The sequence below is a fragment of the Hypanus sabinus genome, chromosome 13, assembly GCF_030144855.1.
Source record: "Hypanus sabinus isolate sHypSab1 chromosome 13, sHypSab1.hap1, whole genome shotgun sequence".
In the NCBI taxonomy this organism is placed as follows: domain Eukaryota; kingdom Metazoa; phylum Chordata; class Chondrichthyes; order Myliobatiformes; family Dasyatidae; genus Hypanus; species Hypanus sabinus.
In genome coordinates, this window is record NC_082718.1 from 90724423 (window position 1) to 90742277 (window position 17855).

Genomic DNA, 17855 nt, shown 5'->3' on the forward strand with positions numbered 1-17855 from the left:
CACACTTCTGTCACCTGTCCTAACTTGTTTCCTAATAGGAGATCTGATATTACATCTTCTCCAGTTGGTACCTCTATATATTGATTTAGAAAACTTTCCTGAACACACATTTTACCAACTCTAACCTGTCTAGACCTTTAACAGTATGGGAGTCCCAATCAGTATGTGTAAAATTAAAATCCCCTACTATCACAACTTTATGTTTCCTGCAGTTGTCTGCTATCTCTCTGCAGATTTGCTCCTCCAATTCTCGCTGACTATTGGGTGGTCTATAATACAACATCATTAATGTGGTCATACCTTTCCTGTTTCTCAGCTCCATCCATATGGCCTCTGTAGAGAAGCCTCTAATCTGTCCTGCCTGAGCACTGCTGTAACATTTTCCCTGACTAGCAATGCCACCTCCCCACCCCTCATTCCTCTGCCTCTATCACGTCTGAAACATCGGAACCCTGGAACAGTAAGCTGCCAGTCCTGCCTCTCTTGTAGCCAGGTTTCACTAATGACTATAATGTTGTACTTCCACGTGTCAATCCATACCCTCAGCTTGTCAGCCTTCCCCACAATACTCCTCACATTGAAATAGACACACATTAGAAGATTATTACCACCACAAACAACCCTTCTATTTGTGACTTTGCATGAACTTTTAACATCATTTATTTTCACCCCTGCTCCACTATCTGCTCTGGCACTCTGGTTCCCATCCCGCTGCAAATCTAGTTTAAGCCCTCTCCAATAGCACTAACAAACCTTCCTGCAAGGATATTGGCTACAACTCCATGATATCATGCTGCTGGAAGGATCCAAGGTATCTTAAAGGCTAAAAGCTGATGATAATAAAGGGAATATTTGAATGAGATTGTGAGTATTTTAGGCACCTACGGTTTTGCAGTAGCAAGTTACTAATCAAAAACCGTGGGAAGCAGCTTGTGCTATGTCACCAATATTTTTTTGAGTGAAACATTTCATTTCTCTTTGTGAAAGCATTTACCCTTTCATTTGTCATTCATTGGCAATAGTAAACTGGGTGCCTTTCTTCTGAGTGCTAGATCTCTACATTCAGTACTTTGAGTGTCTTCAGCTTTTTAAGAGAATTGGAACTTTCTCCAGCTGAAGTTGGTTGCATTAGTTTCAGAAGCATACACAATCTTTCTTTCTGCTGCTGGAGGTGTATATATCAACTGGTATCTAAGGTGTAGGCAAGAGGTGGTTTGTTTGACTGGTTTACACAGTAAATTAAAGGCTAACTTACCTTCATTGGCTGATCAGTAAACTAGTAAAGTTACTTTGATTTATAGATCCTGAATAGTCTAACATTCCATTTATTTCAATGAATAAAAATTGAACTGGCTTCCTATAGGATTATTGATTATCCTTCATCACTTAACATTCAGGCAACAGAAGTGAAATTGTATCTCTGCTTTTCTCAATTTGGCTGCAACAGGAATCTGTTTCTCTGCTTAAAATGTACAGTATTTCTACACCCATTTCAAACACTTATCTCAAATTTGTAGAATAGGGAATAAGGAAGTTCTGTTTTACTGTTTCTCCCTCTCTCTCTCTCTCTGCACTGGTAGATTACAGTCATGTCTCAAAATATTCAGGAATTAAAAGCAATTTTGTGGCTATTTATGGCTTCAGTCAAAGTAGAAAAATATTAATGAATTAAAAACTTTCTAAAAAATCCAAATAATGCAATCTTGCAGCCAGCAGAGCTTCTTTGCAGATCTAATGATCAAGTTCAATGCAGTGTGTGTGTGTGTGTGCAGTTTGCATATTCTACCTGTGACTGCATGGATTTCCTCCAGTTGACCCCATCATGGGGGCAGTGTGTTGGTTGGTTAATTGAGGCCCTCCATAGCTCAGGGTCCACCATGGATGTTGAGTCCCAGCTGTCTACGTGCTACGTATGCCAGTACGCAAGCCAGGGCAGTACAACATGGAGCGCAAGCTGTTGCCCATGTAGCAAGCTCCCCTCTCCACACAGCTGATGAATCCAGCAGAGACCGATAGAGTTTGGCACCAGCGGATTTGCAGGAGTTGCCAGTTAGCATTGAACTAAACGTAGAACTGCCTTAGGGAATCCAGCTTTGTATTTTATTTCATGGTTTACTCTTGAAGCCCTCTGCGTGAGTGGGTATTGCCGCAAGGCAGTGGAGGTTTGAGATTATGAAGACTCATGTCCTCATACCTCAACTCCATTCTTACATCCACACCACTTCACATGCTCTCAATCTCCTCAGTAACTTTCAATTCCCTGGCCCTGACCACCTCTTTTTTTACCATGGATTTATAGTCCCTATACACTTCTATACCCATCAAGAAGACCTTAAAACTCTCCATTTCTTTCTCAACAAAAGAACCAACCAGTTCCCCTCCACCAACACCCTCCACTGTTTGGCAGAGCTGGTCCTCACCTTCAACAATTTTTCCTTCAGCCCCTCCCACTTTCTCCAGATTCAAGGGGCTGCTATGGGCACATGGGCCCCAGCTATGTCTGCCTTTTCGTTGGCTACAAAGGACAGTCTATGTACCCAGCCTTCCCTGGTAATACTCTCCATCGCTTCCTTTGCTAAATTGGTGCTGCTTCATGCATGCATTCTAAGCTCGTCAATTTCATCAACTTTGCCTCCAACCTCCACCCTGCCCTGAAATTGATTTGGTCCTGACACCTCCCTCCCCTTTCTCAATCTTTCTGTCTCCATTTCTTGGGGACAAAACATCTAATGACATCTTTTATAAACTTACCAATTCCCACAGCTAACTTGACTACACCTCTTCCCTATTTCTTGTTAAAATGCTACTCCCTTTTCTCAGTTCCTTCATCTCTGCTGCATCTGTTCCCAGGATGAGGCTTTCCTTTCCAGGTAATCAGAAATGACCTTCTTTTTCAAAGAACAGGGTTTCCCTTCCTCCACCATAGATGCTGCCTTTACCCATTTCCTGGACATCTGCGCTTACTCATCTTCCAGCCACCTTAAGAGGGATAGAGTTCCTCTTGTCTTCGCCTTTCACCCCATGAGCATCCTCATACAACACACCTTCCACCATCTCCATGGGGATCCTACTACCAAGCAAATCTTTACCTCCACCCTCCTCCACTTTCTGCTTCCTCCATGATTACCTTTTCCATTCACCCTCCTGGCACTTATCCCTGCAACCAGTCAAAGTACTGGATCTGCCCATTTACCTCCTCCCTCACCTCCATTCAGGGCCCCAAACAGTCCTTTCAGGTGAGGCATCACTTCACCTGCAAAGCTCGGGGTCGTCTACTGTATCCAGTGCTCCTGATGTGGCCTCCTCTACATTGGTGAGACCCGTCATAAACTGGGGTACCACTTTATCGAGTGCCTCCACTCCATCCGCCAAAAGCAGAATTTCCCACTGGTCAAACATTTCAATTCCTATTCCCATTCCTGTTCCAACATGTCGGTCTATGTCCTTCTCTTTTGCCATGATGAGGCCATTCTCATGGTGGAGGAGCAACACATCATATTCTATTTAGGTAGCTTCCAACATGATGGCATGAACATCGCCTTCTCCTTCCAGTAAAGAAAAATTCCCTCACCTTCTCACTTCTTCTGTTCCCCATTCTAGCCTCTTACCTCTTCTCATCTGGCTATCACCTCCCCCTGGTGCCCCTCCTTCTTCCCTTTCACCCATGGTCCACTCTCCTCTCCTTTCAGATTTCTTCCTCTCGAGCCCTCTACCTTTCCCATCCACCTGGCTTCACCTATCACCTTCTAGCTATCCTTCTTCCCTTCCCCCCCACCTTATTAATCTTGGGTCTTCCCCCTTCCTTTCCAGTCCTGAAGAAAGGCCTTGGCCTGAAACATTGACTGTTTATTAATTTTCATAGATGCTGCCCGACCCATTGGATTTCTCCAACATTTTGTGTGAGTGGCTGCATTGATCTGAGATCAGAGTTTTTCTTCTCCTAGATGAGCTGCCAACCACAGCTGACTAGCCCCAACTGCCTGAAGCAACTAGTTTTAAGATGTTACTAACCACCCCCATTTTGCCCTTATCATGTCAGTAGAAACAGTTGCAAAGGCTAGGAGCTGGACTTGGTTGTCAGATGCTATTTGTGATGCACACCATTGGGAATATTTAATAGGTAATGGGAGCTTGTCTCCATTACCACCCCCAGTTATAACAACCTTAAGGAACCAAGATTAATTGGTCACTGTAAATTGTCCTTAGTGTGTGGGTGAGTAGTTCAGTCTAGGGAAGTTGATGAAAATATGGAAATAATAAAATGTAAAGTAAGATTAGTATAGATTGGCCTTGATGGTTGGCATAGAGTCAGTGGGCTGAAGGGCCTATTTGCATGCAGGTTGACTGTAATTTATTTAAGATTATGTATGTAATAAAACATTTATTCTCTCAACAGCAAGAAACATCATTTTTTGTTATGACCAATTTTATTATTACGAAGAATCAAACGCAAGGCCAATGCCCTGAGGTGAGAATCCAGCAGTTATACCAGATGATGAATTGCTGTGGCTAATTCTATATTTAAACATACATTATTTACAATTCAAATAGATCATAGCCCATTAAATCATAGATTTAATCACCAAGTCACATTACAATTAGGTTAATTTATCTTTGTATTGTACCATTGCAAGTCCCTTGATCCTTTAGTTTCATCATCAGAAGTATATTAACAATAAGAATTTTACAAATGTTCACTCAACATTAGATGTTTGGAACTTAATACTTTTTTTTCATTGTTCCAGAACTCTTGTTTTCATGCTCAGCACGTGCCAAATTTTAATCCCTGACTTCCCTATTGTCACTCTTTTCAGTGTTGTGTCAAAGGCGGGATTCACGGAAATATACACTAATAAAGTGACCACTTTAACAGGTACAGAAGTACTTAATAAAGTGACCACTGAGTGTCATTACAGCTTCAAAAACTTTTCCTGATATTTGTTTAATTATGAATGATAGCTATCCCATGTTTTCCCATGCCTTTATTCCAATTAACAAATTCCATTTAACTGTTTTTTGGTGAGTGAGTTCCAGAATTACTCTATGTTCTTTAGTAAAAATATCACATAATTTCACTCCTAAAGGGCCTAACTTTAATTTTGTATGTGGATTCATTGGATAAGGAAATAATTTGCCTAAACTATTGAACCTTTCCATAATTAAATATAACACCATTTAATAGTTTTTGTAGCAAATCTATTCCCACAATTTAACTCCTAGATCCTCACATAATTCTAAGGGATCTGCGATGTGTCTTTGCAGATCAAGATGTATTTCCTGTGGTGGCATTCCAAAACCTGTAGTATTTAACAAGGTTTTATACAAGTTCAATTTCCTCATTGTTGAATTTTTAAGCCTATTCAGCTAATCCCTGATCTAATCTGATGATGGTCTGTGCACTTGCATTATCTTTCAAAGGTTATTATACATGGATCATTTTGTTTCTTCTCCACAGCCCCTTATTTTTCACTAATAAGAAAATGTCTCAGTTTCATCTTACTTGGATAGAACACATATCCAAACTGAAGACCATCTGACATAGTTTATCCTCTCACTTAGTGCATGTTCCTTTGTTACTTCCTGCTCCCGCCTACTGTGGCTCCTATCCAGCTTCTTTGTTAATAAGGTTTACAACATTCTATTTCGTTATCCTCTTTTCTATTTATATGGAAACCCAAAGAACACCATATATTAGAAACATAGGAAACCTACAGCACAATATAGGCCCTTCGGCCCACAAAGTTGTGCCGAACATGTCCCCACTTTAGAAATTACTAGGCTTACCCATAGCCCTCTATTTTTCTAAGCTCCATGTACCTATCCAAAAGTCTCTTAAAAGACCTTATTTACCACCTCCACCACTGTTACCGGCAGCCCATTCCACACACTCACCACTCTCTGAGTAAAATACTTCCCCTGACATCTCCTCTGTACCTACTCCGAAGCACCTTAAACCTGTGTCTTCTTGTGGCAACCATTTCAGCCCTGGGAAAATGCCTTTGACTATCCACACGATCAATGCCTCTCATCGTCTTGTACACCTCTATCAGATCACCTCTCATCCTCCTTCGCTCCAAGGAGAAAAGGCTGAGTTCACTCAACCTATTCTCATAAGGCATGCTCCCCAATCCAGGCAACAACCTCTGCACCTTTTCTATGGCTTCCACATCCTTCCTGTAGTGAGGCAATCAGAACTGAGCACAGTACTCCAAGTGGGGTCTGACCAGGGTACTATATAGCTGCAACATTACCTCTCAGCTCCTAAATTCAATTCCACGATTGATGAAGGTCAATACACTGTACACCTTAACCACAGAATCAACCAGTGCAGCTGCTCTGAGTGTCCTATGGACTCAGACCCCAATATCACTCTGATCCTCCACACTGCCAAGAGTCTTACCATTAATACTATATTCTGCCATCATATTTGACCTACCAAAATGAATCACTTCACACTTATCTGGGTTGAACTCCATCTGCTGCTTCTCAGCCTAGTTTTGCATCCTATCAATGTCCCGCTGTAACCTCTGACAGCCCTCCACACTATCCACAACACCTTCAACCTTTGTGTCATCAGCAAACTTACTAACCCATCCCTCCACTCCCTCATCCAGATCATTTATAAAAATCATGAAGAGTAAGGGTCCTAAAATGGATCCCTGAGGCACTCCACTGGTGACTGACCTCCATGCAGAATATGACCCGTCTACAACCACTCTTTGCCTTCTGTGGGTAAGCCAGTTCTGGATCCACAAAGCAATGTCCCCTTGGATTCCATGCCTCCTTACTTTCTCAATAAGCCTTGCATGGGGGTACCTTATCAAATGCCTTGCTGAAATCCATATACACTACATCTACTGCTCTTCCTTCATCAATGTGTTTAGTCACATCTTCAAAAAATTTAATCAGGCTCGTGAAGCACGACCTGCCCTTGACAAAGCCATGCTGACTACTCCTAATCATATTATACCTCTCCAAATGTTCATAAATCCTGCCTCTCAGGATCTTCTCCATCAACTTACCAACCACTGAGGTAAGACTCACTGGTCTATAATTTCCTGGGCTATCTCTACTCCTTTTCTTGAATAAAGGAACAACATCCACAACCCTCCAATCCTACGGAACCTCTCCCGTCCCCATTGATGATGCTAAGATCATCGCCAGAGGCTCAGCAATCTCCTCCCTCACCTCCCATATCTCATCCGGTCCCGGTGACTTATCCAACTTGATGCTTTCCAGAAGCTCCTGCACATCCTCTTTTTTAATATCTACCTGCTCAAGCTTTTCAGTCTGCTGCAAGTCATCACTACAATCACTAAGATCCTTTTCCATAGTGAATACTGAAGTAAAGTATTCATTAAGTACCTCTGTTATTTCCTCTGGTTCCATACACACTTTCCCACTGTCACACTTGATAAGTCCTATTCTTCCACGTCTTATCCTCTTGCTCTTAACATACTTGTAGAATGGGGTTTTCCTTAATTCTGCCTGTCAAGGCCTTCTCATGGCCCCTTCTGGTTCTCCTAATTTCCTTCTTAAGCTCTTTCCTATTAGCCTTATATTCTTCTAGAGCTCTAACATTACCTAGCTCTCTGAATGTTTTGTAAGCTTTCTTTTTCTTCTTGACTAGATTTATTACAGCCTTTGTACACCACGGTTCCTGTACCCTACCATAACTTTCCTGTCTCATTGGAATGTATCTATACAGAGCTCTACACAAATATCCCCCAAATATTTGCCACATTTCTTCTGTACTTTTCCCTGAGAACATCTGTTTCCAATTTAAGCCTCTAATTTCCTGCCTGATAGCCTCATAATTCCCCTTACTCCATTTAAACACTTTTTTAACTTGTCTGTTCCTATCTCTCTCCAATGCTATTGTAAAGGAGATAGAATTATGATCACTATCTCCAAAATGCTCTCCCACTGAGAGATCTGACACTTGACTAGGTTCATTTTCCAATACCAAATCAAGTACAGCCTCTCTTCTTGTAGGCTTATCTACATACTGTGTCAAGAATCCTTCCTGAACACACCTAACGAACTCTACCCCATCTAAACCCCTTGCTCTAGGGAGATGCCAATCGATATTTGGGAAATTAAAATTTCCCATCATGACCACTCTGTTATTATTACACCTTTCCAGGAGCTGTTTCCCTATCTGCTCCTCGATATCCCTGTTACTATTGAGCGGCCTATAAAAAACACTCAGTAAAGTTATTGACCCCTTCCTGTCCCTAACCTCCACCCACAGAAACTCCACAGACAATCCCTCCATGGTGTCCACCTTTTCTGCAACCGTGACACTATCTCTGATCAACAGTGCCATGCCCCCACCTCTTTTGCCTCCCTCCCTGTCCCTTCTGAAACATCTAAAATCTGGCACTTGAAGTAATCAGTCCTGTCTCTGAGCCATCCAAGTCTCTGTAATGGCCACCACATCATATCTGCAAGTACTGATCCATGCTCTAAACTCATCCGCTTTGTTCACAACACTCCTTGCATTAAAATAGACACATCTCAAGCCTTTGGTCTCAGCGCGTCTCTTCTCTATCACTTTCCTATCCTCCCTCTTGCACTGCTTACAAGCTTTCTCTATTTGTGAGCTAACCTCCTCTTCCCTAGTCTCTTCAGTTCAGTTCCCACCCCACAACAATTCTAGTTTAAACTCTCCCCAGTAGCCTTAGCAAACCTCCCCGCCAGGATATTTGTCCCCCTGGGATTCAAGTGCAACCTGTCCTTTTTGTACAGGTCACACCTGCCCTAAAAGAGGTCCCAATGATCCAGAAATATAAATCCCTGCCCCTTGCTCCAATCCCTCAGCCACGCATTTATCCTCCACTTCAGTCTATTCCTATTCTCACTGTCATGTGGCACAGGCAGTAATCCCGAGAATACTACATTTGCGGTCCTGCTTCTCAATTTCCTTCCTAACTCCCTGTACTCTTTTTCCAGGACCTCTTCCCTTTTCCTACCTAAGTCATTGGAACCAATATGTACCATGCCCTCTGGCTGTTCTCCCTCCCACTGCAGGATATCTTGGATGCGATCCGAAATATCCTGGACCCTGGCACTCGGGAGGCAAACTACCATCTGAGTTTCTTTCTTGTGTCCACAGAATCACCTGTCTGACCCCTAACTATAGAGTCCCCTATCACTCTTCCCTTCCCTACTCTTCCGAGCCACAGGCCCAGAGTGTGCCAGAGGCACGGCCATTGCCGCATCCCCCTAGCCTGTATTAGGTTCAGATTTATTTATTCTATGTACATCAAAATGTACAGTGAAATGTATCATTTGCATTAACAACCAACACAACTAGGAAGTAATGGCGGCAGCCGTACATTCCAATGTAGGGGTTGGTAATATCTACTGCATCCAACCAACCTGTACACTCTGCCTCTTACTTTCTACGTGCCACAAGATTTGTTTCAGCCTCCTTTTGCTAATGTGGAAATTTACATAATCCCTGCTGTCAGTTTATATAGCTTACACAAAAAAACATTCTTAGCTACACACCTATCTACCATGGGTTTCTCCACATGAATCTCCCAAATTTTCAAAAGTCAATATTACACTGATAATCCCCATTTATTTCCTGCTTTTGATCACTTTCCTCCAAAGTGACCATACCTCTTCTTAATATGGTGAGCTAAATCAAACACATTACTCTGATCCGATCGGTGTTCTGTGGATTGTTAATACTATCATGCAGAAATAGACACATTCTGGTGATCAATGCATGCTAATCTATTAGCCTTGGCAGGATTGCCAAGCAAAGTAACAAAGTGTTGAATGCTTCCTAAATTTTCCCACCCAATAATTTCCCTGTTTCTCTATAAGAATCCTTCAAGAATATGTTTTAATTGTGTTTTTTATAAGGACATAAAAAGGAACTAATACAGGCTATAAACCAGCCTGTCAATCTGTAGATTATGTCTGATCCACTTCCTGCTTATCTATTATTTCTTTATTTTCTGCATGTTTGAATAATTAATTTTGAAAACACTCAACATATAAGCACTTACAGCTCTCTGGGAAAGAGCTTCAAATATTCTTTTTCTTACTCTGGGAATTTCTGTATATGATATACAGAAAGATGTTAAACCACACCAGTTACAAGTTGAGACATAGGGTGCTTTCATAATGTATTTGCTTAAAATAAAGAATTGGAATAAATGGGTCCCTTTCTGACTACAATGACACTACTGGTAAAGTGCCTGAAGCATCAGATATGGGCCTTCAGTTATTTATAATTTATATTAATAAACCTAATAAGGTAGAAGAGAGTAAGAAAAGCAAAGCTGCTAAGTAAATATCTACCACACACACACACACACACACACACACACACACACACACACATTTAGGCATCCCTGGTCAAAATTTCTGTTACTGTGTATAGTTAAGTGAATAGAAGATGAACTGATCTCCAAAAGTCATAAAGTTAAAGATGAAACATTCTTATTAACATTTTAAGCAAGATTAGTGTATTATTTTTGTTTTGTACAATTTTAGAGTGAAAAAAAGGGAAGGAGAACCATGCAAATGTTTGGGCACCCCAAAATATCTGAGCTTTCAGGTAACTTTTACCAAGGTCCCTGACCTTAATTAGCTTGTTAGGGCTATGGCTTGTTCACAGTCATCGTTAGGAAAGGCCAGGTGATGCAAATTTCAAAGCTTTATAAATACCCTGACTCCTCAAACATTGTCCCAACAATCAGCAGCTATGGGCTCCTCTAAGCAGCTGCCTAGCACTCTGAAAATTAAAATGAATGATACCCACAAAGCAGGAGAAGGCTATAAGAAGATAGCAAAGCGTTTTCAGGTAGCCGTTTCCTCAGTTCCTAATGTAATTAAGAAATGGCAGTTAACAGGAACAGTGGAGGTCAAGTTGAGGTCTGGAAGACCAAGAAAACTTTCCGAGAGAACTGCTCATAGGATTGCTAGAAAGGCAGATCAAAACCCGTTTGACTGCAAAAGACCTTCAAGAAGATTTAGCAGACTCCGGAGTGGTGGTGCACTGTTCTAGTGTGCAGTGACACCTACACAAATATGATCTTCATGGAAGAGTCATCAGAAGAAAACCTTTCCTGCATCCTCACCACAAAATTCAGTGTCAGAAGTTTGCAAAGGAACATCTAAACAAGCCTGATGCATTTTGGAAACAAGTCCTGTGGACTGATGAAATTAAATAGAACATTTTGGCAGCAATGAGCAAAGGTATGTTTGGAGAAAAAAGGGTGCAGAATTTCATGAAAAGAACACCTCTCCAACTGTTAAGCACGGGGGTGGATCGATCATGCTTTGGGCTTGTGTTGCAGCCAGTGGGACGGGGAACATTTCACTGGTAGAGGGAAGAATGAATTCAATTAAATACCAGCAAATTCTGGAAGCAAACATCACACTGTCTGTAAAAAAAAAAGCTGAAGATGAAAAGAGGATAGCTTCTAAAACAGGATAAGGATCCTAAACACACCTCAAGAGGCACAAGCTGAAGGTTTTGCCATGGCCCTCACAGTCCCCTGACCTAAACATCATCAAAAATCTGTGGATAGACCTCAAAAGAGCAGTGCATGCAAGAAGGCCCAAGAATCTCATAGATCTAGAAGCCTTTTGCAAGGAAGAATGGGCAAAAATCCCCCAAACAAGAATTGATAGACTCTTAGCTGGCTACTGGAAGTGCTTACAAGCTGTGATACTTGCCAAAGGGGGTGTTACTAAATACTGACATGAGCAAACTTTTGCTTCTGGGCCTTTTCCTTTTTTGTCATTTTGAAACTGTAAAAGATGGAAATAGAAGTATTAAAGAAATGTGTCATCATTAACTTAACAACAACACACACAAAATGCTGGTAGAACACAGCAGGCCAGGCAGCATCGATAGGGAGAAGCGCTGTCGACGTTTCGGGCCGAGACCCTTCGTCAGGACTAACTGAAAGGAAAGATAGTAAGAGATTTGAAAGTAGTGGGGGGAGGGAGAAATGCGAAATGATAGGAGAAGACCGGAGGGGGTGGGATGAAGCTAAGAGCTGGAAAGGTGATTGGCGAAAGTGATACAGAGCTGGAGAAGGGAAAGGATCATGGGATGGGAGGCCTCAGGAGAAAGAAAGTGGGGGGGGGGGGGAGCACCAGAGGGAGATGGAGAACAGGCAAACAACTAAATATGTCAGGGATGGAATAAGAAGTGGAGGAGGGGCATTAACAGAAGTTAGAGAAGTTCATGCCATCAGGTTGGAGGCTACCCAGCCGGTGTATAAGGTGTTGTTCCTCCAATCTAAGTTTGGATTCATTTTGACAATAGAGGAGGCCATGGATAGACATATCAGAATGGGAATGGGACGTGGAATTAAAATGTGTGGCCACTGGGAGATACTACTTTTTCTGGCGGACCGAGCGTAGGTGTTCAGTGAAACGGTTTCCCAGTCTGCGTCGGGTCTCACCAATATATAAAAGGCCACAGCAGGAGCACTGGATGCAGTATACTACACCAGCTGACTCACAGGTGAAGTGTTGCCTCACCTGGAAGGACTGTCTGGGGCCCTGAATGGTGGTGAGGGAGGAAGTGTAAGGGCAGGTGTAGCACTTGTTCCGTTTACAAGGATAAGTGCCAGGAGGGAGATCGGTGGGAAGGGATGGGGGGGTGGGGTACGAGTGGACAAGGGAGTCGCATAGGGAGCGATCCCTGCGAAAAGCAGAAAGAGGAGGGGAGGGAAAAATATGTTTGGTAGTGGGATCCCGTTGGAGGTGGCGGAAGTTACGGAGAATTATATGTTGGAGCTGGAGGCTAGTGGGGTGGTAGGTAAGGACAAGGGGAACCCAAGTGGAGTGGTGGGTGGATGGGGTGAGGCCAGACGTGCGGGTAATGGGAGATGTGTTTGAGAGCAGAGTTGATGGTGGACAAAGGGAAGCCCCTTTGTTTAAAAAAGGAAGACATCTCCTTTGTCCTGGAATGAAAAGCCTCATCCTGAGAGCAGATGCGGCGGAGATGGAGGAATTGTGAGAAGAGGATAGCCTTTTTGCAAGCAACAGGGTGGGAAGAGGAATAGTCCAGGAAGCTGTGAGAGTCTGTAGGGTTATAGTAGATATCAGTAGATAGGCTGTTTCCAGAGATGGAGACAGAAAGATCAAGAAAGGGGAGGGAGGTGTTGGAAATGGACCAGGTAAATTTGAGGGCAGGGTGAAAGTTGGAGGCAAAGTTAATGAAGTCGACCAGCTCAGCGTGCATGCAAGAGGCAGCGCCAATGCAGTCGTCGATGTAGCGAAGAAAAAGAGTGGCATAGCCTTGGAACATGGACTATTCCATAAAGCCAACAAAAAGGCAGGCATAACTGGGACCTATACGAGTGCCCATGGCTACACCCTTGGTTTGGAGGAAGTGGGAGGAGCCAAAGGAGAAATTATTGAGAGTAATTGAGGCCTCCCCTCCCATGATCCTTTTCCTTCTCCAGCTCTGTATCACTTTCGCCAATCACCTTTCCAGCTCTTAGCTTCATCCCACCCCCTCCAGTCTTCTCCTATCATTTCGCATTTCCCCCTCCCCCCACTACTTTCAAATCTCTTACTATTTTTCCTTTCGGTTAGTCCTGATGAAGGGTCTCGGCCCGAAACATTGACAGCACTTCTCCCTATCTATGCTGCTTGGCCTGCTGTGTTCTACCAGCATTTTGTGTGTGTTGTTGTTTGAATTTCCAGCATCTGCAGATTTCCTCGTGTTTGATCTTTAACTTTATGCCTTTTGGAAATCAGGTCATCTTTTACTTACTTAACTATTCACAGTAACAGAAATTTTGACCAGGGGTGCCCAAACTTTTGCATGCCACTGTATATAAACAAATATGTAAATGCTGTAAAAGTATATGGTTTGCCAGAACACCACACTATTGTATTAATTTAGTGACTGTTGATGTTTTCAATATTTTCCTCTTTCAGTTGCCAAGTGAACAAACTAGATGTAAATCAGACAGTGATTGTGCAAAGGGACAACATAGTCGTCATAGCAATGGTATGTTACTGAAATAGCATAATAGTGAAATACTGGTCAAAATGAAGTATATGCTGCAGGGACTTTAAAAAGTAATTGGGAAGGAGAAGGGAGTAAAACATGATAGATTAAAGGAAATACCAAGGCATTTTGAATAAATGCATCTAGTTCACTTTTTTTCCCTTGTGGCAAGATATCTACCATTCTTACCCAGACTGTCTGTTCTCAGGTCCTGCCCCATCAACGTGTGAGTTAATTACCCCTGAACCAAGGAAGCAATTATGAAAGGAAATCAATGCCGACTTTGCTAGTCGTGTCCAAATCCCTATGAATTTTTGAGAAAAAAAGTCTTATAATTTATAATTCCATAATCAGGGAGTTTTAGTGTGCTGATTTGTGGTGGACTGCACCAGGAAGGAATCACATCCAATGCTCCATTCCCTACTGTCACGACTCATTCATCTTCAGCGGTTAATAGAACAGCATCAGTAATGTTGCAAGGTTCAGCAGAAACTTGTTGTACCATCAAGGCTCGCGTTTGGTAATATATTTGAATCTTTTCCTTGACTGGTTGCAGACTATCAGCATCCACCCTCAGGCAAAAAAACCCCAATTCTTTCTTTCCCCGGAACTTCTTATTATATTCATGTACCTTCCTGAATAAAACAGAAAATACTGGAAATACAAATCAGGTTAGGCAGCAGCTGTGAAGAGAGGAAAAAATTTTGAAACCTTTCATTCTCTTGAAAGCATTTTGTTTTCGTTTCACATTTTCAGCAGTTGTAGTGTTTTGCTTATCAAAGATCCTTAAGTATTCCAAAAGTTTCATCCTTCCTCCGTGGTGAATATCTCCAAACTTTCAAAATGTCATCATGATTACATGGCCAGTATTGAATTCTTTCTAATAAGAAAACTAGAAAGAGGGGCAAGAAAAGGCTATTTGCTAGTAAATAAAATCCTGTCTAATCTGTTATTTGATTTTATTTTTATTTATTGAGATACAGCGCAGAATAGGCCCTTCCAGCCCCTTGAGCCATGCCGCTTAGCGACCCTGGATTTAATTCTAGCCTAATCACAGGACAATTTACAGCGACCAATTAACCTTCCAACTGGTACATCTTTGGACTGTGGGAGGAAAGCGATGTGATCACGGGGAGAATGTACAAACTCCTTACAGTGGTGGGAAATGAATCCAGGTGGGATTGGGGGTGGAGGGACTCATTCCTGCATCTTTTCTGTTAAGCCATTCATTCAAGCCTTTCTGTAGTCTTCCCACTGCCATTTATCTTTGCCAGCAAAGAACCTGCAAACACCAGACTTGAGTGCCTTAACCAACCCATTGATATAGATTGTGAACAACTGGAACCTCAGTGTCTACAACACTCACAAATAACAACCTCCTAATCCAAAAATGACCTATTTTCTGACCATTAACACGTCCCCAATTAATGTGAGCATATTTCCCCCAATATTTGCAGTATAATTTTGTTTATTTTTTCTGTGGTGGATCAAAATATTTTAGGCGATGACTTTACACCACAAAGTAGCTTTGTGTGTAAATAAAGTCATTTATGGATATCGAATTTTAGATAATATTGTTTTTCTTTATTCATGTTTAATAGTGTATTTGCCCAATTTAGTAAAGTCTTGGATTGGGTCTGAGCTTCTCTCTTGAGGAATTCTTGCTTTAACATATACATATTTAATGATCTTGCTATTTAGTGCTGCTTCAAATTCTTTGCCACTGTGTGTTCCTAGTTTCTTACAAAATCCTGAGAGGTCCTCAAGGGATAGATATAGAGAAGATGTTTTCTTTAGTGGGGGAACCAAGTGGCCTCTGATCCTGCTCCTAATTCATGTGCTTCTATCCACGTTCTAGTGCTGGAACATTAGAGTGTGAAGAGCTAAGTGCAGGGAAAATGATCTCAGACAGCACATGTATTGTGATATCATACTTATTTATGCACTGCTAAGTAAACCAACATTTCACAATTAAAAAATGAAAGGCCAGGTTCTGGGCTGCAGAATTTGGCCACAGGTATAAGCATGCCATTTTGAACCCATTCTATTTATGAAACAGAAGTTTTTTTTAAAATTACAAAATGATAGTGAGGAGTCAGGGTCCAAAGCACAGGGTAATAAAAGTTCAAAAGAATAAAATAGATGAGGCAAATAGTTATAAGAAAAAGGTGACCAAGTGTCTGTGTTTAAAAAAAATGTTCAAAAGTAAAAGATTAACTTATATTATAATATGCTAATTTTTTGCAGATTAATCTTTTTTTTACATTCTATTTCATGTGAATTACAGTGTAATTCCCTTATTTAAATACTTTGTTTTAATCAATTTGTTTATACTTAATCTCATAGCTATATTCCAATATTTTGCACTCCATAAACTTTTTAAGATTATGTAAAATAGTGATTTATTATTTTCTGATTTTAAAAAATTGGAATTTTTCATTCACTGTTGCTGCTGATTTTTGCCAGAAATCCTTCTAAAATGAATGGCAAGACAGGTGAAAAAGATACACATCATAGATAATCTTCATAGATAACTGTGCTAAACTGCTTAAAATATAATTTTGAAGGAGCCCTAATTTGCTTTTCCAGTAAAATTTATTTGGTAACTGACTATGATAATGCAAAGATATTCTTGTGACTTTTAAAAATATGAATAAAACCCTGTGGCAACATGATGCAGTAATATCATTTAATCCAAGATCAAAATTTCTAATCAGATTAATTCCAATTCACATTTTAATTGGTGAATAGTATAAATTGACAAATGCAGTACAAAGTTGAATTATATTTTGCTTTAATACATCAATTTCATGCACATCAAGCTTGCCAAAAAATTTTCATTTCATCATGCATGCATTAGGTTCATGTGGCCAAGATCTGAAAATAACTAAGTTGAAAAATTGGACAATTTAAATCAAATAGGCAGATGTACAAATTTTTCATCATGCTGAAGATGTCCATTGATTTTTTTTGTCAGTTGCTTTTATTAAATATTTTTGATATTTCCTTTTCATAACTTGACAAAAATTTATTTGGGGCAAATTAAATTAGTTGTGGCTAGCAGTTCTGATGAGGATCATCAGTGTTCTACCTGACCCTACCCCTTCATCTGATATTTTGTGCTTGCATGTAAGTATATACTGGATTTTCTTGATTGCACAATAAGTCTGGAATGAGCAGAGTCACATGTGATCCTGCATCCAAAACGCCACTGTGTGTGATGCAGCCATTTCTTGCTGAGGTTTCCAAGCTGTATACCAGTGTATTTGTATCCATTATCTTGTGCAAGTCAGACCTAAGCATTCATTTGAATAGGGAATTCCTGATCTGGGCGTCAAGAATAGTAAATTCAAATAAAAAAATGCTCTGCTTATTAATTTTTTCATCTATATTTAAATACAATTTAAAACAGTATTAATCATGTTAAAATGTCTCCACATTACAGAAATAATTAGAGGTCAACAAACTGACAGAATACAGCTCCATGTTATCAGGGTATTCTGTAGGTGAGTCCTTGCCATCTGATGCCCAGGCACTGGGATGCCCAGGCAATAGATCTGTGTTTTTACACAAGGATACTGTAGTTGTGGCAGAATGTTGGTTGGTGGACTGAATCAAATGGTGTTCAACCCATTGTAAAATGAATGTGTTAGTTTTCAATTACTAATATGACTAATTCTGAGTTTTGATTTAATTCAGGCATTTTAACTGGAACATGCAATAAAGAGGAAAACACCTGTGAAGTGTATGGTTGGTGCCCTGTGGAGAATGACACAGTTATTCCCAAGTTAGTAAAATGTTAATTTGTTATCCTTTAAGTCAATGTTGTTAATTATTACAAAAGGCATTGATA

General features: G+C 40.9%; 1 protein-coding gene across 2 annotated transcripts in view; it reads left to right on the forward strand.

Annotated features, from left to right (window-relative positions):
- The window catches only part of LOC132404124 (P2X purinoceptor 4-like), a 66417-nt gene that overhangs the window by 19091 nt on the left and 29471 nt on the right, over positions 1-17855 (forward strand). For both annotated transcript variants that reach the window (XM_059988180.1, XM_059988181.1), the window contains exons 3-5: positions 4397-4468; positions 13930-14002; positions 17702-17789. In XM_059988180.1, coding sequence (XP_059844163.1) covers positions 4397-4468; positions 13930-14002; positions 17702-17789 — 233 coding nt within the window. The remainder of the gene's footprint in view (positions 1-4396; positions 4469-13929; positions 14003-17701; positions 17790-17855) is intronic.